The 24997-nt window shown below is 43.0% G+C and overlaps 1 protein-coding gene across 5 annotated transcripts in view; it reads right to left on the reverse strand.

Moving 5' to 3' along the window:
* Window positions 1–24997, reverse strand: part of MYH10 (myosin heavy chain 10) — a 144155-nt gene that overhangs the window by 35848 nt on the left and 83310 nt on the right. For 3 of the 5 annotated variants that reach the window (XM_045824187.1, XM_045824186.1, XM_045824188.1), the window contains 6 exons: window positions 23279–23452; window positions 18429–18602; window positions 18061–18175; window positions 2549–2742; window positions 2332–2453; window positions 65–134 (listed from right to left, as the gene is read on the reverse strand). In XM_045824187.1, coding sequence (XP_045680143.1) covers window positions 65–134; window positions 2332–2453; window positions 2549–2742; window positions 18061–18175; window positions 18429–18602; window positions 23279–23452 — 849 coding nt within the window. Of the gene's footprint in view, window positions 1–64; window positions 135–2331; window positions 2454–2548; window positions 2743–13397; window positions 13461–18060; window positions 18176–18428; window positions 18603–23278; window positions 23453–24997 lie in introns of all 5 variants that reach the window. The other 2 variants (XM_045824184.1, XM_045824185.1) reach the window with 1 other exon arrangement.

The raw sequence follows: 24997 nt of genomic DNA on the forward strand, positions 1-24997 counted from the left end.
TACTTTTTGCTACAGGAAAAGATCGTCAGTAGCCCACAAGCCAGAAAAATCAAGAGAAGCTCACCATTCGTTCACAAGCCTGTTTGCCGTCCATAAAACCTTTAGGAATAGCATTCGGAGTTAGGATCTCATATCTGCAAGAAAAGCAAACAGAAGATGTTTCGTAAAAATTTGTGAAAATATTTACCTACTAACTCTGAGTTCTGCTTTCTCCAGAAGGAAATAATGATAGGTAATCATGTCAAATTAAGAATAAAGAAGTGACTCAGTGATAACCAGATTTTCTACTTCTTAAAGTAAGAAACAAAATAATTATGAGGCTAGTTCTCCCATGTTGAGGACTAGCTATAAAAACTGTGGCAAAGAATAAAAGCATGATATTCTAAAAAACATTTTTATAACCCACCCCCAAATGTTCACATCCTTAAGATGCAAGGAGAGCCTGGCTTTTTGCTCACTGATCTGTAGGTATTTATTTGACAACAGAAGAGACATTGACAGCAGTGCTCGGAGGCCTCTATTTAGAACCTGGGAAGGCATCGGGGTGACATGCAAACTAGCACTGGTCTGGGTGCACACTCACTCACTAAGCTGTGCGCTTTATGGTACTATGTGTGGTGCCAGGTGGGTTCTGGAAATATCGGGGGAAATACTTTGTAAATCATATGGTTACCTAACCACCGTGCTCTACACCTAAAACTAGTACAAAGTACTACTGAATATAACCTGTAATTGACAAAGAAAAGTAATTGAAAAAGAAAAGATCTGTGCACTTTATACAAATTATACCTCAATAAAAATCAAGTTGAGCAAATAAATAGTTGGCTATATTAAAGGATAAATCCTGGTTATATCTATCAACTTTGTACTCTGGATGCTAATTACACTCCTCCTCCTCCTATCCATGGTAAGTGACAATGTACCAGGCTGCGTATCACACAATGGGGGCCACAGTGGGCGCTCCCCCCACCCCCCCGGAGCCCGTGATGAGGACTGGAATGACTTCCCCCCTGGACTCCACCTGGAACAGTGGGGAGAAAGCCCTTCTCTGACCCACAGCTTTGTGTAGTCTAAGAAACAACAAGTACAGTCACAGTCAAAAATCAATTTCCAGGAGACAAAAGAAAAAAGGAAACTAAATATTAAAGAAAAGTACATAATACATTTAAAAAATAAATTTCCCATCATATGTTTTCATCAATTTCTACTGCATCCATTTCTACAGATATTCTCCCTTTTGATTTTCCCCTCACCCTTCTGTTCTACTCTGTCCTGTTCCCTACTCTGTATTAGTGCGAGGACTGCAGTGTATGTACACACACGCATGCACTGTAGCAAAATATGTGCATTTGCACATAAATACAGACATATCCATTGAGTCATACACACTTAACGACAGGTATGTTCTCAGAAATGTGTTGTCAGGTGACTTCGTTATTGTGCAAACATCACAGAGTGCACCTACACGAACCTAGATGGTACAGCCACTACGCACCCAGGCTGTGTGGTGTAGCCTATTATTCTTAACCCACAAGCCTGTATAGCACGTCACTGTACAAAACATGAGATTAAATCAAGCACAGAGAAAATGACATGATCAAGAGATGTGGTGAACCTAGGAGGAATGAGGCTGCTGCTGATGAAACATGGCGTGCTGTTTTACAACAAACATTTTCTTAGCAAATAGAAAGTACACTCTCCAATAATGATAAAAAGTATAGCACAGCAGGTACATAAACCTGTGGTCATTTACTACATCGTCACATATTTCACAGCGTACATAACTATGTGCCATCCTTTCATACGGATGGCGACTCCGCAGGCCTGTTTACATCAGCGTCCCTGCAGACACACGAGTGGCGCATTGTGCTGTGACTGTACGATGGCAGCGAGGTCACCGGTGACAGGCACTTTTCAGCTCTACTGTAATCTGTGAGAACACCATCATATATGAGGCTTGTAATTAATTGAAAGGTCGTTATGTGGCACATGACTGTATTTTAAAGTATCAGCTTAAAAAGTAATTATGTTTAAAGCCCAGACAGAAATGTTTACATGAGGTAACTGTAAGTTCTCAGCTTTAAATGTTTATTGCACAACTGACTTCAGCACCCTGAAGACAGAACCGTCTTCAGAGCCCCACAGCGGTCACCGGCCCCCTAGGCCCTCCACATTCCTGACCAACAACCAAGGTAGTACCGGTCACCGCTTTCCCACGTGAGAACTGAAACTGCCCAGGGGACACGATCAACGGTTCCTCATTACCTCCCTGTTTTGATGCATATAAGATAAGCTTTGATACACATGGAAAAAGGGAAAAGTTAGCAATACCTCTGTCTGAATTCCTGGAAAACTATCCGGTTGGGGAACCCCTGGCGACAGATTCTGATCCCTTCCAGGACACCATTACAGCGCAGCTGATCCAGCACCAGGTGGGGGTCCAGTTTTCCGGCCTAGGTAAGCAAAGGAGAGTTCCATACTTCGATCGTTATAACCTGACGCAGATCGGTTTCAAATGCCAGCCTGGGTTTTGCTCATTAACACATACCCGCTTCTCGTGATTTGGGATGATGCAGCGAACAAAGTTAGGGTTGGTGTTGCGGAGAGTCGCCATCAGCTTGGTGAGAGACTCTTTGTAGAGTTGTCCAACGGTGCGAAACATGCCCTTTTTGGTTTTATAGGCAGAGCCAAAAGCTGTCTCAGTCATACCAGTGACTTGATCCAGACCCACAATACGGTCCACTGGTGAAAATAAAAAGGAAAAGGGAAAGAAGTCAAATCTAACTCCTTTGCGGGGAAGGAAAAGACAGTGATAGTGCAGCAGCACAAGCTTTGTGGAACGAATGGGAAGAGGTGCCATATAGGTAAGGCAGTCAGCACACTCAGACACTGCACAAGCCGTGGAACTAACAGCCACACACTTCTACGGCGGGGACTGTAGCGCTGACCACTTCATACCACGTACCAGCAGGTGCCTCCGCTGCGCTACTTTCAGGAATTCACTGTCTTTGATAACATTCTGCCTGTTACATATACAATTATTTGGTAAATGAGAGATCATTGGCTGGCATTATTGATACACAAACTGATACTGTGACAAGTCTCAAAATAGGAAATGGCTTAAGGTATACATAAAAATACATGACTGTACAAAGCAAGTCCGTCCACTTAACAAATATGGCTCAGGGATTGGGGACCAAAGTCATCTTTTACTGGTCATAGAATTTCAGTAAAAAAAGTTATTCAAGTTGCAGGAAGATTAGATTCCATCAGTTCAGGTAGTTAGGGGGAAGTAAACTTCGGCTCTCTCCTCAAAGCACGAATAACACTTGTTAAAGGACAAGAGCACAAAATAGGAAAGAGACTCCTAAAAAGAGTTAGGTCTACGCTAAGTTTAATGATGGTCATGCTTCTCAGAGGCTTTGCTCTTGTGAAAGCAGCTGACAGTCTGCATTACCTGCAGAGACCTAACACTTATAATGATGGGGCTGTGAACAGAAGTCCGACACGGCGCACCAGCACCTTGGCACGGCCTGCTCGGTGCACTGTATGCACACATTTAAGAATTGTTAAATGAACAAAACACACTACTGAAGTATGTTAATTAAAATAGTGACTGAACTACCCTATTAATGCCCCTTTCAATTTTAACAGCCACCTCCATTTCTTTCGCTTGTTCCCCAGAACAGAAAGTACACAGGGACCTGGCACTATATAAAGAACTTTATAATCAAGACCTCATTCAAGTCTTGATTTGCAATGAGGTTTTTACAGAAGAGAAAACCATGACCCAGGAGGTAAGGTAACTTTTCAAGTTATGCAGGTCTTAAATGGAAGTTGGGAGGAGGGGGGATGAAACTGGGTTCATTTTTAGGCCCATGTGTGCACACTGCAACAGCATCTCTCCTATGTGAAGCCGCCAGACTCCGGGGTTTCGGTCAAAGCTTCTCTTTCTGCTTGTGCCCTGAGGTCTGTCTACCATCCACCTCAGAGATCACCTTTCCTTCCTGTGCCTTTGACCTGTCCATCTTTATTTGCTCCAGCAAAAAACAGCACCAAACCCTACCCGTGCTTGTGCCATGAAACTATGAACTTCTTTAACTTGCGCCTGCCCACTTCTCCTTCTGTCCCCTCAGAGCCCAGCTTCTTTCTGAGGGGTCCACACATGTGCCACCCCACCCCTCTCCCACTATCATCCCACTGCACAACTGCTACCTGGTTTCCGGCTTGCCCCGCTCCCTCTACCTGACGCAGCCCACTGCCAGCTCACCTGACCCTGGTACATGTACCTGTTGGCCATAGCAGCAGCATTCTGAAGACTCTACCTGTCATCTCTTGTCAACTCCATCTTCTCCATGACCTCCGTCTACCCCTCTAGCTACCCTAGTCTCCTTGATGACTTCTCTTCTGCTCTTCCTATACACCACGGCACTCCCTAGCAGCCCAGACTCAACTCACCTGAAGTTCTTTCAGACTAAGGCAAGGTGCAGGTACAGGCAAACATTATTTGACCTGCTTTTCTCAAGCCATAGCCTCATCCTGGGTGATTGCACTTGTGACTTTAATTAGCTACACCTGGCTCCCCAGCACCAATTACCAAAAACCTATATTCTCTCCACCCAGAAGTCATAAAGGTTTCTCTGCCTTCCATACATTCTTGGTAAATGCTTATCACACCTGCTTTTACAATGTTGCATCTCTCGCACCTAGCATGAGGTCTGGCAGATGACAGGCTTGATACATATGTGTTAGTGAATAAATGAAATAAAATACACTTACAATTACAAAGTGAGAAATGCATTGAAAGAAAAGAACAAGATGCTGTGAGAGAGATGGGTGGTCAGAGCTCTCTCTGGAGAAACTACACTGCATGTCTGAAGGGGAAGAGGAGCTGGCCAAGAGTGGGAAGCGCATGTGTGAAGGACCGGGGCAGGAAAACGTGAAAGCAGCTGGTGCCAACAGAGCACTATGAAGAGGGACGCTCCTCTGACTCCTATGTACAGAGTGGACCGGAGCAGAGGCCAGGGAGACCAGAGAGCTGACCACTGTAGTAATCCAGGTGCTAAGAAAAATGAGAGTAGCTTGAACTACTGAGATTACAGAGGAGATGGACAGAGAAGGAAAATTCAAGACATTTTGGCGGGAGAGTTGACTTGCTTTAATGATTAACTTCACAGGAAAATAAGGGAGAGGGACATGTCAAAAATAGTTCCAAGGATTTTGGCATGAGCAACTCAGCAGCCTGCGGCGCCTGCCATTGGGAAGGTGGGGAGAAGTGGGTTCTGCAGGTCAGAAGATAGGATCCCGGCTGCATGTAAGTTTGGGGTGCCTGAGAGACATTAAGGTGGCGATGAGATGCCAAGTGGACATTCCAGTCTGCTGCTAAGAAGAGAGGTCTAAACTAGAAAGGTAAATTTGGGAGTTGTTGACTTATAGTGCTTAAAGTTATGATACTGGGAGAACCATCTAAAGGTCGAATGAAAAGACACAGTCTGAGAGCAAGCCCCAAGGAGCTGAGGAGGAGGAAGAGCTAGATGAGGAGGATGAGGGGCAGGAGGGACAGAAGGCCAATACCCTAAAGTAGAGCACACTCTTTACCCCACCTCTGTCCTGCCCCCCTCCCCTGCTTCCTATGCACATGTAACCACCTTTGCTCAACCCAGAAACCAGGAGCCGGACTTGATTCCTCTCACATCCAGCTGCTCACCAACAAGGGCCAAGCCAAATTTCCAAGTGTCTTCAATCCGCCCCCTGCTCCCCACTGCCCTGGCTTGGGCTCTACCGTCTCCCCTGGAGTCTGCAATAACCTCCTAACCGGTTCCTTCCTCCGGCCTCACTCTCTAACTTCATCCTCTCCCCTTCCCCCACAATGTTCTCAGCATTTATGCCTCTGGTCCTGGTGTAATGAGGAACAAGTAGTTCTAAAAGACAAAACTATACACATTATTTACTCCTATACTTAAAATCCTTCATTTTCTCCTATAGCTTACAGGACACGGTCCAAATAACTGAGCCCAGAAATCTAACCCAGTGATGAAGAACTCAACTCAGCGAGTCAGAAACACCCACCACTCCCAAGCTGTGTGATCTGGAGTTGAGTTACCCAATTGCTCGAAGCCACCGTGTCTTCCTCTGTGAAATGGAGCTCATGCGACCCACCTCAGGACTGGGGGCGGAGGGTGAGGGGTCTGCGAGACATTCCTGTGCTCAGCCAAGGTACTGCCCTTGCCACTTCCCCACAGGTACCAAAGCAAGGCCCTCAAGCCTCCACCCTCTTCTCTGCTTAGAAGGCAGGCCCCTCCTTCTAGCCATTCTGGCAAGTGCTCAATGGCTTTAAAATCTCCATTCTTTACCCAGCTACCACTTCCTAGGCTCTGGTTTCCACCTGCCTCTGAACTAAATAGGCTACTCCCTTCTCTAGTTTTCAAATCCCCTGGGCCAGATCCCTGGGACCACTTCACTCTATTCTGTGTATATCTTCTCGCTGGACTGAGCCTCCCACCTAATGTTGGCCTGAATGTGGTGTCCGGCACACAGTAGCTATTTAATTAAGCTATTTAGTATCTGTTGAATGAACACAAAATTGCCCTGAAAACAGGCCACCCCCAAAACAAAAGGAGGCACAGTGCTTACTGCGTGGGGACTGAGCACGCTGGTTTGCAGTGCTCTGGCCTGCTCTTCACACAACGTGATGGCGGCCTAACAAAGCAGGCCCCAGCACCAAACTGCTTTTTACAGTAAATATAATCACAATGCACCTGATTTTCAAATTTGTTTTTAATCAAGGTAATCCAAAGCTCAAAATTCAGCATGCATTGGATTTTCTTTCTTTCTTTTTCTTTTTTAAATTCAAGAATTTAGTCCTGGCTGGGGTAGCTCAGTGGATTGAGCTTGGGCTGCGAACCAAAGCGTCGCAGGTTCGATTCCCAGCCAGGGTACATGCCTGGGTTGTAGGCTATAACCCCCAGCAACCACACATTGATGTCCCCCCCCCCATCTCCCTCCCTTCCCTCTCTAAAAATAAATAAATAAAATCTTTAAAAAAATTCAAGAATTTAGGAATTCTGGCTGTGGCTGGTGTGGCTCAGTGGACTGAGTGCTGGCATGAGAACCAAAGGGTCACCAGTTGAATTCCCAGTCGGGGCACATGCCTGGGTTGCAGGCCAGGTCCCCAGTTGGGGGCATGTGAGAGGCAACACACATTGATGTTTCTCTCCTTCTTTCTCCCTCCCTTCCCCTCTGTCTAAAAAATAAATAAATAAAATCTTTAAAAAAATTTAGGAGTTCCAGCCAAGGAACCCTTAGAGGGTAGAGACCTTTCAGTTCCTTGTACAACCAAAGGGAGGATACCAACCAATCTAAAATCAACAAACAACCAGAAGTGCCAGAAAATCAAACTGCAAGGCACTCCGACAACCAAGAAATTAAAGAAAAAATTAACCAGAACAACCAGACTGGTGCACCAAGACAAAGAAATATGGCCCAAATGAAAAGACAGAGTAAAACTTCAGAAAGAGAGCTCAGCGATAAGGAGATAGCCAACCTATCTGATGGAGAATTTAAAGCCCTGGTAATTAAAATGCTCATAGGACTGACTGAGCCTGGTCGAAAAATGAAAAAACAAATGTAAGATACCCAAAATGAAATAAAGCAAAATATTCAGGGAACCAACAGTGACAGGAAGGAAACAAGGGTTCAAAGCAATGATTTGGAACAAAAGAGAAAAATAAACATCCAACAGGAACAAAATAAGGAAATAAGAATTCAAAAAAGTGGAGAGACTTACAAACCTCTGGGACAACCTGAAACGTTCCAATATCCGAATTACAGGGGTGCCAGAAGGAGAAGTGTAACAGCAAGAAACTGAAAACTCATTTGAACACATAATGAAGGAAAACTTCCCCAATCTCGTGAAGGAAATAGACTTCCAGGAAGCCCAGAGAGTCCCAAAGAAGCTGGACCCAAAGAAGAACACACCAAGGCACATCATCATTAAGTTACCCAAGATTAAAGACAAAGAGAATATCCTAAAAGCAGCAAGAGATAAGGAGACAGTTACCTTAAGGAGTTCCCTTATGACTATCAGCTGATTTCTCAAATAAACCTTGCAGGCAAGAAGGGGCTGGAAAGAAGCATTTGAAGTCATGAAAGGCAAGGACCTATATCCAAGATCACTCTATCCAGTAAAGCTTTCATTTAGAATGGAAGGGCAGATAAAGTGCTTCTCAGATAAGGTCAAGTTAAAGGAGTTCATCATCACCAAGCCATTATTCTATGAAATGTTAAAGGGACTTATCTAAGAAAAAGATAAAAACTATGAACAGTAAAATGACAACAAACTTACACTATCAACAAATGAACCTAAAAGAAAAGACAAACAATAAAAACACAAACTAAGCAAACAACTAGAACAGGAAAAGAATCAGAGAAATGGACATCACACAGTTCAGTGGGGAGGGGAAGAGAGAAATAGGGGGAAATGGTACAGGGAATAAGAAGCATAATTAGTAGGCATAAAATAGATGGGGAGAGATAAGAAATGGTATAGGAAACAGAGAACTCAAAGAACTTACATGCACAACCCATGGACATAAACTAAGTATGGGGGGTGGTATGCTGGAGGGTTGAGGGGCCAGGTGGAGAGGCAATAAAGGGGGAAAATTAGGAAAACTGTAATAGCATAATCAATAAAAATACTTAAAAAGAAAAACTAAAAAATATTTTAAAAATAAATAAAAGATGCCTTTTATCAACTTGAAAAAAATTTAAGCTCAGGGTTAGCTTTCACCAATGAGCAAAATTATCTTGTGGGTAATATTATCTTTGGGAACTGTGTTAAATGATTTGAGCCACACTAATAATATGTGAGTTCACTGAAAAAAAAAAAGAAAAAAGAAAAATCAAGACTATAATCTCAATTTTACATGTTACTGTTGAAAATGGTTTGAGCAGAAATTGGAGAAAGGCCGAAAGTGCAAAGACAAGATTCTAGCAGCTCCTTGAAATGAGCATCACTGCTCCTTCGGGGACCTAATACTGCTGCTAAAACCTGCGAGTATCTTAGTGCCCATGGTTTCTGGGCAGAGAGTGGTTCTATTTATTCTCCCACTGCAAACTCTTCCCTGAGGTAGCAGGGGAGCCTGGTTATGGCTGCTGGTGGGCACTGAAATTCATTGCCTGGTTGCCCAGTAGCCTGAAAAGATTTCCAAGTATTTTACACAAACACTTAATTTATTAATATACAAACTTATTTGGGTAGTGAGAAATCAGATGAGCTCCATAGACCTGTAATCTGTAAGGGCAAATTAGTTTAATAAAAGAAAAATGCAGTTTGTAATCATCTATTTCATAAAGCTGTCATTATTAACAGTTTTTGAAAAATAAGGAATGACACCATCTAGAGCCCACATGCTCACTGGCCCGCAGCCTCAGGGACAAGAGATATATGAGAGTTTCATGTTCTCCAAATCTGTATATGGGCCCAAACATTAGTGATACTAAGTTTAATTTAAAGTATTTAAGCCAGCTCTTCAAAATCTCACCACAGTTACTATAGCTAAAAACTACAAAAGGGAAGAAAAACTTATTTTAATAGCCAGACGATGATAAATAAAAATTCCATGAAATACTCCTTCAAAAGGCCTCTTGGTACCTGAAGCCGTTCTAGGCATATAGCATGTTCTCAATGCTCATTTAAACAAACTGAGACAACGCTACTCTCACATGTACTAAAATGTAACAGTTAAAAACAAATTCAGAAACAAATATTTAATGGCCATCAATTCCCAGAAACAATCTTAACGTCAAATAGAATATCTCCATAATGTTCCTATTACACAGCAGTAACAAGTTTATAATGGCTGTTAATTGTTCTATAATTTTTGGGAATTTTAGAAAAACTGCAGGAAGTCCAGAGGTTGACAGCAATATTCCTTCTCCCAAGCACTAGTGTAAGTTGAACTTGAATTTGTCTCCTTTAGCTCCCTCATCTGTACTTTCCCATCCCCTGCAGAAGCCAAAGCTGCTGGGCAAACAGGAAGCCCCATTCATCTGCTTCTGCGCTCGCTCTCCCCTTGGCAGGTCCCACGTACTTAATTCATGCTGGCACTGGGCAGTGCAGCATGACTGCTGATCTGCTTGGCCTTGGGGCACTGTGAATAAAAGTGGACTTGCATTAAATAATAGCCAAGGAAAGACACATTACTTGATTTTGTTTTTCAGTTACAAGGGCAACAACGGGGCACGAGCAACTGCAACAGCCGTGGAGCAGCCGCTGCGAGTGTGATCCCAGACGTCCTGCAATTGGGCGCCTCCCGTGTGCCAGGTGCAGGCTCACATTGCCTTGTGTGATACTCACAAGAACCCTGAGAACTAAGTGCCACTGTCCCCATTCGACCTCAGGAACTCACTCAAGCTGCAGTACCCGAAAGCTGCTTCTCCTGGGGCTCCCAGATCCTATTAAGACTCAAAATAAAATAGGGAGGAGTAGACTATACCGCAACAACGACAAATCTTCAGCTGCTGAAAATGATGGCAAGTGAACTAATAAGCACATAAACTGTGTTGGACCTAAACCATAGATCCTAAAATGGCACTCAAAATAGAGATTCACGACCAGCTGATACAATAACCTACAAGGAGAATTAAATGATTACTATTTTATCAGTCATGCTACTTCAATCTAAGTAGAACTTCCTTTAATGACTTACTGGGGGAGGGCGCGGAAGGCTGGTTCAAAGTTTTGGAATGTCTTCATCTGAAGCGTGGCTAAGGCAGAGCCTTTCCCCGAGATATCAGGAGGCAGCTATGGCCTCAGTGGGAATCAGCAGATGAGGGAAGACTCAGGAGCAGCGGCAACTGGGGAAGGCCCCCTGCAGCGGGAGCCAGCCTCTCCTCGGGGACTCTCAGTCTCAGATGAACTGCTGCGACCACTTTTCAAGTAAGGCTTCTTTGGAAGATTGAAAAGGGGTGAGGGACTTCTGTATCAATAATTAAAACTTGCTTCACGTACTTTTCACATTTTCTCTGGTGGTACCTTCCAGATGTCAGCAGCCACCCCGCACTCCTGATGGCTCAGAGAACCTAAACGGGTACTACTCTGTGAGGGGGACGGCAGGCTCAAACCTGCATCAGAGCGGATTAGCCACAACTGTTCCTCCCACACAGTTTGGATCAGAACTAAAGCCACAGATAAGCCCTGTCACAGACCCTCTGAGTCTAAACACCCCGCCTGTAACTTTGGGGTTAAGATCCCTCTTCACTGGTTTATTGGGCTTACATCTTCCACTACCAGTTAGCTCAGAAGGCTAGACTTATGTTTGGAAGAAAACAGTCCTTTAGTCTGCAACACAAACTTGTATGACCTCCCTATTTTGTCTCTAGGAATTCTGTTACTCTGATGCTTTTGGAAACCTCTCTTTAGCCCAGTCTCTTGTTCTTACTCTCAAAAGCCTTCCTATTCTTCATAATGTTATTTTCCTACCACCGTCTTCTGAGAAATCACTGAAAATGTGAAAGGCCACATTTTCTTGTCAAACCTGCTACCTGGGGTTTGAACCCATGGACACACACAGAGGAGGAAGATGTCTGGTGTAGAAACACTTCGCACTCTATAGAAAGACCGAGTTTAGCCATGGGGGTTGGAAGGCCCTCTAAGGGGAAGAAAGGCTGAGATCCCTGATGCTTAGTTCCACTGAGTGACTCAACCAAAGGACACTTCACCGAGAGAGAGAACCAAGCACATTTTCAGTGCCACAGTGAGGCCCCTGCCAGAATGACGCCATCTAAGAGTGGCTCTGTCCTTGATCCTGAAGGCACAGAAAACACCTGGTCATACACCCTGAAGATCATGACCCACAAAGAAGAGCATCTACCCTGCAGGAGAAGGAAGGGTTGCAGCGGGCATGTGAGGCAAAGCTGCTGCACCAGTTCCCTCACTCGGTGACTTACTTATGGTGCCCACTCCGAGCCAGGTGCCAAGGAAATGAGGGTGAGCAAACATGGGCGCTGCCCTGGCTCTCAAGGAGCTCACAACCTGGAATTCCCTTGAAAAATTAGAAATCCAAAAACAGGTAAAGGGAATTAGTTTAAAGAGGACATTTGGCTTTGGGAGAAAGTCCAAAAGGTCAAGCACTAGCCCTTTAACCAAGCACAAGTCACAGGCAGACCATACACTTAAAACTACCTCCTGGCTCCCTCTCCTGACTAATTCAGCTTTGCCCGTACTGCCCGAGGCCCAGGATGGCTGAGTGTGAGGATTTCTTCCTTTGGAGTTCTCCTGTGGAGTATTCACTCCCGCTCGTGGAATGATCTCTGGCATACTCTATCTCCTCCCACTCCCGCCCCCAGTGCTCGCAATCCACTTTGTTTCCAAAGTATGTGTAAACTTAATCAAAGTAGTGTTTCCATAGTATGTTTTACATACTATGGTATGTAAACTAGAACTGATGGCAGGAATCCTGACTTGGATGAAAATGTACACATTCCTCCAACATATTTTTAAAACAACTTTTGACTTAGATACAGATCTCAGCATTATCATGGTCCAAAAATTATAAAGGGAAATTTAGTAAGAAGAATTGGACTGTATTTTTAAATTTCACTATGTGATAACTTCACTAAATAACTGCACGGCTGAGTGATACTCGCTTTATATTGGGCTTTTTGGGGACTCTTAGCCATGGTTAGGCTGTATTTTAAAGTGGGATGAGGATTCAGACCACAAGGCCCACACATTTGGAGGTCAATGTCACATCCAATGTACAAATTCTAACACCAGTCCACTCTTAGTCTCGCCTTACATATATCAAGACTTGCAGAGTTTCATGATCTCCAGTTCAAAAGAAAAAGCCAAGTAGCCAGATATGCACATAAATCCCAAACAAAAGGTATAATGATGAGACCAACACATGGGAGATAAATATGGACTTATTTGTTCACAAAATGTAAATGACTTGAAGAAAAAACTCCTCTTTGGAATTTCTTAGAGTTGAAAATTTAAAGGTAACTAAATGACAAAGAAGACATTATTTAGTAGATCAATTCCTAACAATTTCCTTAGAGGACTGTGTATCAAAGTGGCATTACTGGAAAAGGTAGTGACATACCTTTTAATATGCAGTGCTGTAAGTGCTATGCATAAAATAAGAAGCAATGTGTAGGCAGTAGCAATTGGATTGTTTATGCACTCAAACAGTTGCCTTGAAGTAGAATAAAACTGAGCATGAAATGAAAGGTTCATGCAGGTCTATGAGCAAAACAAAAACAGAAACCCAGAAACCAGCCCCACCCCCAGTCTACCCTGCCCTCCCAGGCCCCCCTGCCAGCCCCCCTGCAAGTTCTTCCTGTGGGCATAAAACCCTTCTGCTTTGGAAGACCTACAGGCTTCATACATTCACCTGGTGGCTCATGAAGACCAGAAACACTGTCATAGAAAGAAGCTCTCTGAATATTCTGAATCTCTAAAGCAGAGAAACAGCAAAAACAGGAGGACAGAAGAGCAAATACACAAACACTTCAGTTAGTGTGAAAGACATTCGACATCACAAGTAAACTTTGAAATTGAGCTACAAAAGTAGCCAGTCCAGGGAAGATCCCATGCAAACATTACTATTTAGAAAATTTGCACATTTGGACAAAGTTCTTTATAAAATAAACTTAATCTAAATAAAAAACGCTTATTCCCAACTCCAGGTGTGAACATTTTATCACAACAATGTTAAATGATTACTCCGATGTAAATGCAGGATGAAATTTTAAGCATTATAAGGTACTAGTTGAGTTGTCCTTCATAAAATGATCTTGCAATTAGCAAATTAGAGCAAGGCTGCAATAAATCACAGCACTCTGGGAAATGTATTTATTAGTAGCTTTCACTGTCCAAATTTATACTGCTGTGTAATTTACTTCCAGTACAGACTTTGGACACAAAGTCTGTTTACTTTACTGTTTACTTTAAACACAAATTACTAACAGGTAACTATGATTAAGGAAAGCAAAATTCAAGTTCTGTTGCAAGAAAATGTTAAAATAACTTTAAATCATAAGGAAGGAACTTATCATACCATTCCTCCTAAAAACAGCCAATGGGGCACATTTACATTAAAAATGCGATCTTTAGTTTTGGGGATTTTTTTCTGTAGATAAGCCCCAAGAAGTGGCAAGAAGTCCTGTGCAGCTGGTAGCAAGATCCCAAAACATCTTTTAGTAAAAAGGAGGGCACTATGAATCTCTAGGGCAGGGCTGCCACCAAAAAATTTTATTTCTCCTGGTTTGGTCTTGAGAAAACTGTAATTCTAACACAAAGTTATTTCAACACATAAGGTTTTCTATTCAAGCCATGGCACCCTCACAGGCAAACTGTACTCCTATATCACATATTCATATATTCAGAGTCCACTTGTTATTTTCTGCTTTTGCATTTATGTAGTTATAAAGGTAGAAAAGGTGATTTTCTTTTCCTGGAGAAAAAGCTACCCTTGTCCCAAGTAATCTCCACACGCAGAGTGAGCGGTGATGAATTCCATCTTAGCACCCTCCTCAGACCTCATGTATGGAACACATGACCCTCAAAAATCTCACCAACACGCCTCTGCTGCTCTGCCTGCCCCTCCCCCGGCAGGGAGTGACCTCTAAGATCCTGTAACTCAGATGACACTAAATCACTGTCCACCTGAGCTGATGAGCAAGAGGACTTCCTACAGATAGCAGCATTATCAGTAGAGCAGACATGAGAGAATATTCCAGAGCAGACACTAACACAGCCAAATCAAACTGGGGTAGGCAAAATTCCTACCACTGTGTTTTGACAAAAGTGGCTACACACACTGCCAAACACCTATCTGTAGAAAGGCAAGGGCAAGCATGGGGCTGTACAGTCTGGGGTCTGAGCTGTGGACTAAACACAGAGGGACAGGGCTCGGGCCAGGACTGAAGGGGCTCCCCGAGGCTGCAAGTTTTCACTCAGCGTTTCTGGAATCAAGAAAGTAGCATCCCTGCAGCTATGGAAAGCACAAAAAGGCGGGGGAGTCCTCCGCAGACCCGGCCCTGCCCCTGGGCACATCATCTGTGACAGGACTGCAGCCCGACGCCTCTGCGCTGGCCGGACCTTACGTTCTTGAAGCCTCTGACCCACTGCTGCCACAGGCGCTCCCACCCCAGGGGATGGCGGGGCATGGAGTGACAGGAGAAGAGTGGAAGGAGGAAGCCACGGAAGCTGGGAGCCAAGACAAAGGCTCGCTCTGTCCTATGACAGTGTCTGCCCATCCCGAGTGTCCAACCATCGACAGGCTGCAAGGCCAGGCCGGGCATGGCCCTCTGCATTCCCAAGTGCCACAGAACTCGCAGATGACAACCAGGGCGCGCACGGTTACAAACGCAGTGTTATATGAATGGGTCAGGTGCTCCATAGGGAATTCCACAGATCATTTTAGGTTAAGAAATTTAAAGATAAGAGTCTTAGTGGTTCACAACATCAGAACCAGTATGTAAACTCAGGACATAATTTCTTCTATTACCATCTTTAATTTCCCAAATATCTGCATCTTTTCTCCTTCAAAATGAAGAAAAAAAATCAATTTTTGAGGCTTCCAGAATAAAAATTCCACTGCCCTCTGTTCCTCTTTTCCTGTTCATCCTGTCCATGCCCACCTCGAGGTTCTTTCCCACCAATCCAGCCAGCAAACACTGCCAGTGTCCCTTCTTCAAGTCCACACCATCTTCCCGCGCCTGGCTCACCAACCAGCTGAGGCTCTTTACTCCATCAAGTCCAGTCCTTGGAGCCCGGCAGTCAGGCTTCTCCACGGTCTGGTCTTGACCGTCACGGGCCTCATTTCCTGCCCACACCCTTTTGCCCCAGCCCTGCTCCAAAGCCCAAAGGGAACACTTACCCTGGGCTATGATCTCCCACTTCCGAGTGTGATCACTCACCCCTCCTTCTCCCATGCTGACTTCACTCCCCGAAATGCTCCCCAGCCCTAGCTGAGCTAGCTCACGGGAGTCTACTCGCTGCTCAACCTTTAAGGCATGATCAGGACACAGATGCTCATACATTAGTGCTGAAAAACTGTAGTAAGTGTTCAGTAAATGTCAGTTTTCCTTATTTTTTCAACAACTTATTATCTTTCCAAGACAAGGGAAACTGCCTCCTCCTCCACCGCATTTTAACTTAGCACCCCGGGAGAAAGGTAGGCCCTTGCTGTGTTGTACACTGCTACAAGCTTGTTCCGCACCACTCACACAGCACTCAGCAGGTATCTGTGGTCCTCAAACCCGGCTGCATGGCTCACTGCCTTTCCTGTGCTCTCAGACCTAAGAGGAGTGCCAGGAGGAGGGGAACCATGGGCAACTCCAACCCACACTGTGCCCCGTCCAGGCACAATAGACTCGACCCCTGACAGAATGCAGGTATTCACGACTGGCAGCATCACTCCTTTCCCTTCCCTTGGTGGCACTTCCCGTGTGCAGTTCCACCTCACCGGTGCCGTTTTTCTAGCACCTGTGGACACCCTATGACGAGTGGCACTCAGAGTCCTTTTCCTGCTCTGGTTCCAGTTCCTCAGATTCCACTCTAACATTTCATACTGACAGGGCCAGGAGTCCCACGACTATGAAGGCACCACCGATGCCACATTAGCTTCCTGCTTCTCTTCTCCTCACATGGCACCCAGCTGACCAGGTCACTGCAAGTACAATGACACTCAATATGGTTTGAAGGCTTTCATCCAATGGCACAAAGGTAAAAAGCTTCCATTTTACTCACTGGACACCTAGCGTGTTTCACAAACCCCTCCTTTTACATGCTCTCTGCCCAGGACGCACACCACCATGTCTACAGTGCACCCCACCCTGCAGGCTCCTCACATTCCCCTGGGCTCATGTATAAGGTTGTTCTGGACTGGATTCCCTTTGATAGGGGTGTCTTTCCCCCTACTCGCTTCTCTGCCTTCACTCTTCTCTTTCTATGTCTTTCCTTTTGCCCCAACTGGCTAAACGCTTCTCTTGTGTATACTGTATTTCTTTCTCTCTGCCTCTGAGAAGACAGCTAGATTACAAGCTCTTGATCTAATACAGAAAACACAGAAGCGAGCCAGTGAGCCAGGTTACTGAATAGGCCCTGCCTCGGGGTCGAGGCTGCACAAGGGACAGATCTGGGCTAAGGTCCTGCATGGCCTGAGGCCAAGTGAAGAGGTAGGATACAATCAGGAGGAAATGTAGCAATGAGAACTCAGTTCTGAAAGACACTGGATCCCACTAGGCATATATATACAGAGATGGTCTGTTTCTCTGGTACTAGCAAAACTTTCTAGTCTATGACAAAAAAAAATTCGCTAAGCCCTGGCTGGTGTGGCTCAGTGGATTGAGCACAGGCCTGAGAACCAAAAGGTTGCCACTTCGATCCCCAGTCAGGGCACATGCCTGGGTTGCAGGCCAGGTCCCCAGTGTGCGGTGTGTGAGGGGCAACAACACATTGATGTTCTCTCCCTCTCTTCCCCTCTCTCTAAAAAACAAATAAAATCTTTAAAAAAAATTCCTAAAATCTTTGCCTGAGGTTCATGTAAACAAAGAACTAGGAGGACTTATGGAAACAGAAACTGATCTACATGCAGGGATCTGAGTGTGCTCATCAGTCACTTTGTACGTGTGTGTGGAAGGCTGGCAATGGCTAAGGACACAGCTCAGCTGACCTGTATGCCACAGAAAAAGTGCACAATGCTTCTCAGGCTTTGTGTCTCAGGACTCTTGGATTATAACCTAACTGGGACCAGCGTGGCCTGTGGCATAGGCGCACGTCTTTATGTCTCTGAGCCAGAATGTTTCCACACTGCCCATAGCATCTGCCCAAGAAGGCAGATGTCTTGTTACCCATGTATTCTTAAAGTGGGATAATTCCGATAGAATGGCAGCCCTGCTCTAGGGAAGTAGTTTTAAAGTAAAATATTGATGTATATGCACACACACACACACACATATATATATATATAAAAATAAGAGAACCACATATAATCCTTAATTGTAAACGATTCTGGCCAAACTTAATCACAAGCATAAGCACATTCTTACCATCCTTCCAAAGCTCTGCAACAAATCTGTCTGACGACTGGTGCAGGAGCGTGGCCACATTGTCATTCAGAGGGTCCATGTTCTTCATCAGCCACTCGTCTGCCTTGTAGTCCACCTGCCCATACCACAGGCGAACATGGTGAGATGGATAAAACAAACAAACAAAAACCCAAGAAACATTTCAAGTCTTCCCCACAAATGTTCACCGATCGATCTGAAACAATGGATTGTCTCAAAGGCAATGCATTTGTAATGTATATTATATTTAAGGATTTACAAATGTTTACATCAGCACATTTCTTATAAACTTCACCAGATACAGCAAAACTTCAAACTCAGTACTTTTAATCAAGTTATTCCACTCTTACCTTCCCTGCATAATGGATAATGCAGAAGTCAGCTTTGTCTTTCAGCTGCCGAGGCTTCTGAAACTTGGAGTGAGAACCTTGCTCTTGAACTAGTTTTTCAACGAAGGTTTTATCAGTGGCTTTAGGGAACCAGCACTCCTCATCCAATAGGGCAAGTACGCCGGGGGGGTTAGCCTGATAACGAGAGGCAATAGGAACTGACAAGTTTTGTATGTCACTTTAAATATCCATTAGGTTTGGCTGTTTAACTTCCACAGAGTTTTACAAAGATACATGAAAAACAAACTGTTAGGAGAGATGGTAATGTCCAAACCATTCCTATAATCCAAACACAGAGGTCTCAAACTGCCAAATAAGTGCTGGTGAGACAATGGATGAGCAACTTATCTCTTTAAACACATATATGTAAATTGTAGGTAAATTAATTCCAAGTAGATGGTCCCCAAAACACAACAAATAAATGATACCAAAAAGGAACTAGGATGTGGAAAGATGAAACTGAGTATTTACAGTCAATGACTGGATGGATAAATTATTCAAAAACCTCCACTAGGTGGAATGCTTCAGATGTTTTATATCCTAATCAATTAAAGTTTCTGGCTAAGTAATGATTAAATAGGATGTACTGCTTCATACTTGGTGACATATTTTAAACTATTAATAAGTAGAGTATACGGAAGGTGATGAAATGACTTATTAAACACTTTATATATGTATTTCAACAAACATTTGAGAGGCTTATTTCACTCAACTGGCTCCCTGAAAGAGACCTAGAGACACAAAGTAGATGAGTGTAGCCGGGCACCAGGGGAGGGGAGCAGGGATCACCTGCTAACAGGTACGAAGTTTCTTTCTAGGATGATAAAAAAGTGCAATTAGAAAGTGGTAATGGTTGCACAACTTTGTGAATAGACTCAAAACTACTGAAATGTATACTTTAAAAGAGTGAATTTTAGGGTATGTGCCTACAGCCTGCCATTCTCTGGGAACTCAAAAATCAGTGCAGTGACTTCTTTTTTGGAGGAAGGTGGGAGTAAACATGTAAGCTAAATAAAATATTTAAATAGTGGCTTATTTTGTCATGCTTCCGGATCATTGTTCATTGCCATGATGCAAACATGGCAATCTGTGATACAAGACAACCTATCAATTCTGGGGTGTATCGGTTTTTTGAATAAATCTCTAGGATCAGTTTTCTTCAGCTCACAAAGCCTTTATGTTTACTGGGGAAGAGAAGGCTCTATACAAACACTGCTAAAAAAGTAACAAGAGGTTATAGCTAAATATAAATGAAATAACGTAGTAATATGGTCAGAGGAAGGTGGTGGTGGAACCAAATGCAGCAGGTAGAAACTGAGAACCACTCTGCAGTGAGCCCCAACACCGAGGCCTTTACTCCACGGCTGTCTAGTTTGTGGCTCCCCTACTGAAAAGAAACTGCAGGGTTTTGAAGCAGCTAAAAGGAGACTATAATCAAAGGCAACTGGGACTACAAAAACCCTAGAAAAACAAAGGTTCAGAGTGGCAGATAACGCAATATGCCCTAGTCATCTGACAACTTTGAGAAATGAAGTACCATATTAATAATAAGATAAGCAACATTCCATTTTGACCATAATTTTTACATTTTCAATTCCCTTCTAATAAAAGTATTTCTAGCTTTTGAAATAGGATCCCAAATATAATTTAGTGTTTTCTAAAAGACTCTGTGACAGTATAATTATGAATATCCATTATTGTGTCTCCTTTTTATTTGTCCTGCTTCATTCTTCAATGTCAAGTTCACTGGTAACACTTCTTTCAATTGGGGGTTTCTTAAAGAGCTGTAAGTACGAGAAACTGTTTTCCGTCTGATGCCAGAGGCACTACCACGGGCTTTGTAAGCAGCTTTCTGAGCACAGAGGCTCCCCTAGTGCTGTCCCTTCCCAAGCTGGGCAGGGGCTGGGTTTGTGGAGAGGAGGTTAAGACTGGCAAGCCGCTTTCAGGTATTTATTTATTCTCCTTCTGGAAAACGTTCTTACTCTCCCTTTTGAAAACCATTATCCCTTATCACTCTGCAGGCTATAGTTAAATTTGCTACTATTATGAACTCTTTATGTTTCTATGGATAAGTAGAATAAGGTAACCCTAAAGAACAATTGACCTGAAGAGCAAGTCAGCATTAAATCCTGAATTCCCTCTCTTCTTTTTCTGAAATGGCTCTCCTTTACAATGACTACTCAGGGAAGAAATAAAAAGGTACATTGTAAAATTTTGGGGGGAAAAGCCTAGAAGTGCCAGTACAAGAAGTACAGGGAGGGAGGAAGAAAGAGGAGAGGAGCAGGAAAGGAGTGAGGAAAAGAAGGAAGTACTTTATTCTGCTCATTGTCCTTCAATATCTAGATGTCGCCGGCATATCCTCCCCATTCCAATATTCTCTGAACACCCTGACTAAATAATTTTCCTAAAATACTACTATCAATACATTGCTCACCTGCTAATTTCTGGAATGTAGCTTTGGAATGTTCTTCTACTGCCTTCACAACACCTACCTTGTGAAACCTCTGGTGACACTGGCAGCCAAGCATGGCCTTTGCCTTCACCAAATTCAAAGCATCACTGGGACCAGGAACCATGAGACCAATGAACTAAACACCACGTTTTGTTCTGGCCCCTGGCTTCAAGTTCAGGCCCCCAAGGACTGGGGCCATGCTATCTACTCCCCACGACCCCATAGCACCCCCAATCTTTTTATTTCCAGGCTGTGATCAAGGATTTAATAATTTTTTGCTAACTTGATCTTATCCTAACCCAACAATACCCAATAAAGTAACTGAAATCCAACAAAAGGATTAAAAATGTGATCATGAAACCCTTTCTGCCTTACCTATTTTCTGTGAGTTAATCATTAAGGTAGAGATGTTTACTTTTCCCTATTATTCTCACTTTTACAATAAAAGCATCATATGAGAGTGAGGAAAAAAAGATAAAGTACTTTGTCAGAAGATAAAGCAAAAGAAATGCAGTTGAATGACATTAAAAATGTATATTTCTGCCCTGGCCAGTGGCTCAGTTGATTAGAGCATCATCCTGTGCATCAAAAGGCTGTGGGTCAGGGCACATATCCAGGTTCTGGGTTCGATCCCCAGATGGGGTGTGTACAGGTGTATAACTGATTGGTGGTTCTCACACTGAGGTTCTCTCTCCACATCCCCCCCATCTCTCCCTTCCTTTCTCTCTCAAATCAATTTAAAAACCATATTCTTGGGTTAGGATTAAAAAAAATATTTAAATGTATATTGCTAAGATTCACTTAAAGGTCACAAAACCATCAGATTTTAAAACCCTCTAAAATTATTTTTAAAAATAGGTTGATAATTTCCCATTTGGAAGAGTTTTGGTACAATTATTCCTGCAAAGAGATGCACTTAGCAACTCTTATGGATTCTTTTCCATCCTAAATTATAAGTGCAGATACATAGCTAACACTTTCTTAAAACAGAGCTTCCAATATTACATAAATTTGTTTAAATAAGTTGTATGATCATCGACAATACTAATATGAAATATTCCATTCCTTTATTTACATAAATTCCCAAACAACTTTTTGGACAACAGAGCAGCAAGGAAATGCAGTCACATGTTTGTGTGCACGTGGGCGCTCACTGGCAGTCACTACTAGAACGCCTGGACTGCTACTTCTAAATAATGCGGACAGGCGTATGGGAGCAGGTTCCTCCCAACCACCAGTAGTTTCCAAGTTCTGCTCTAAACAAGGAGCTAGAGTGCCCGGAAAGGTAAAAGCATCTTGGACATGTGAACGAAACAAAAACTCTGTGACTTCCCTTACCCTCAATTCCTCATGTGCCCCCAATATGCTTCTAACACCGTGATGGTCCTCTAGGTTTTTTTTCTCCCTGCTTCTGACCGCTGACACTGGACCATCTGGGCTGTGGGCATTAGCCCTCCAACGCCCTCACACACAGAGAGCACAGGTGGCAGAGACCCGAGAGCACAAAAAAGAACGCCTCAAAGCCCAGAGCTCCTCACCGGAGACCCCTCGTGGTAAGAACACACCCACTGAACTAGTATTAGAACCTTATGTCAATTACCGGTATCAGTGCTGAATCCTGTTGTAGTTTTCCTGTATTTTGGTAGTTAGCAAAATCAAGTGAGCACAAGCTACCTGCTGCCAGGGTATATAAGCCAAGTCATCAATATGCTTGAGGTCATAGAGTTTCATAAGTGAATTAGTCATACATGTTTCATGTATTTCTACATGACACTGAACCAAAAAGCAAATAATCTCTGATACTTGTTAAGATTGCTATAAAAATATATTTGCCTCAACTTTAAAAATACTTTTAATTAAAAAAAACAATAACAAAAAAACTATTTGCCAAAATAGAAATATCTCTGTACTTACAAGGATAGGTTTTAGTTATCTAAAAAATGGATTCACATGCCGTGTCTTAGTTTTGGCTAAATGAAGTCCCCCTACATCACCTGGGAAGTTGAGTCAGGTGGAGCCCCATGCCCTCTGACAGGTGCTGAGGGTTGAAGGCAAATGTGACCACTACCACCTCCATGGTATCTGCAGTCTGTGAAGACCCAGGGTACATTAGCCAATATATTCACACACACAAGCAAAAGAATAAGGCTGCAAGAAAGGAGAACCAAAGAAGGTTCTTATTGGCATGTTACTTACTTTTTAAATAGGTATTTTTTCAAAGTATCACCTTCCTGGGAAATTTAGATTAGAAAATTAATGGTGATTAAAAGGGTAATTTGTCTCAGATTATGCCAGGAAAAAAACTCAAGGCCCTGCTTGCAGAGCAACTGCAAGCCAAACAGCAAGTAAATACTCTTACGGGTCTCTCTATCAGGTCAATGCACGGCTGCAGATCGAGGCCAAAATCGATGAAGTTCCACTCGATGCCTTCACGCTGGTACTCCTCTTGCTCCAGGATGAACATGGTGTGGTTGAACAGCTGCTGCAGCTTCTCGTTGGTGTAGTTGATACAAAGTTGTTCAAAGGAGTTCAGCTACAGTGTTGAAAGAATGATTTTCCAAACATGGGGAGGGGAAGGAAAAACAGGAATTGTCATCTAGTTATCAAAAAATTCACTATAAGTTTATTAGGTATCATTTACATTATTGCTTCTATCTAATAACAGTGACTGAACTGAGGGGGGTCTCTCTCAATCTCTCCACCACACACACACCCAAGTGTTTGACCTTTGCCAGTATCAAAAGTGACAGTGCATTGCTCTTATGAAGTGAACTTGAGCATCTTTTCATAAGTTACAGACATTTCTGTTTCCTTCTCTTTGAACTCTGCCCATTTTTCTATTGTGCTGTAAATGGGATACATGGACAATGGATGAATTGATAGGTACAATATTCTTAAAACAATCACCTTCTATATTAGAAGTAGTCAACCTGTTTTCCGGCCTTCACATCATTCACACAACAGCATGTGCCCATAAATAACCTCTTTCATTATGAAGAGTGATCTTCAATTAGGGCAGGTGTAATCAGTTTCCAAGGAATAACTTATAGTCTGAAAAGGCATTCCAGTCTTCCACCGCCCCCCCCAGAGGTGTTACACTATTTCGGAATGAGGTCATGCTAGCACGGCCGGGGTGGTGTTTGCTCACTCAAACTCGGTATTTCTAGTGGAGCACAGAAATATTTGCAGACTGCTAATTGTGCTCATTCATGTTTATGTGAATGGTTTTGCTCTGCCTTTTCTCTCTGTCTAGCCTGCTATGTGTGGTAGTATTTTTTAAAAATAAATTTCTATTTTTCTTCTATTTTTAAGCTACCAACTAAAATAATCAATTTTTAAGTTGGTGATGCACGGTATAAAATTAAAACCGTACAAAGAATTGCACAGTCTCACTCTGACTCCCTACCTCATCTCCCTAGAGTCAAGCACTGTCACCTGTTTCTTGTGACCCTTCCAGAAATATTCTATGCACTTACAAATGTGTGTTGTCTTATTTTTTTAACTTAGCAGTATATTTGGAGTCATTCCATATCAGTAAGTTAAGCTACCCCATTCTTTATAATGGGTGCCTAGTGCTCAGTATTATGGGCGTCTCATAAGTGATTGAACCAATCTCCTAATGGTGGGCATTTAGGCTTTTTCTATTCTTTTCCCGTGACGAATAATGATCAATAAGCAACCTTGCATATCTAGCATCAACACACATTTTTCTACTGTTTATATATTTGTATGTCAAATCCATACTTCTTGAAGCTCCACAGCTTTTATATCCTTTAATAGCCTCTTGAAGATGTATACATTTATAGTACTGTTTTCCTATCCAAGACCACAATATGTTTTATTAGCTATTCAAGTCTTTTATATTTCACAATAGCATTGTAAAATCGTCAACTAAATCTTGCCCATTTCTTCTTAAATTTATTCTTACGTATTTCATCTGTTTGTATGGCAGCTGGAAATAGGATTCTGTCCTTTCATTATATTTCCTGGTTGTTCATATATAGCAACCCAATGGAATGTCTAAGTTATGAACATTTCTGTTTCCTTCCCTGTGAACCCTGCCCATTTACCCAGCCTC

This window comes from Phyllostomus hastatus, unplaced genomic scaffold (genome assembly GCF_019186645.2).
Source record: "Phyllostomus hastatus isolate PE091 unplaced genomic scaffold, TTU_PhHast_1.1 phas_scaffold_55, whole genome shotgun sequence".
Classification (NCBI taxonomy): domain Eukaryota; kingdom Metazoa; phylum Chordata; class Mammalia; order Chiroptera; family Phyllostomidae; genus Phyllostomus; species Phyllostomus hastatus.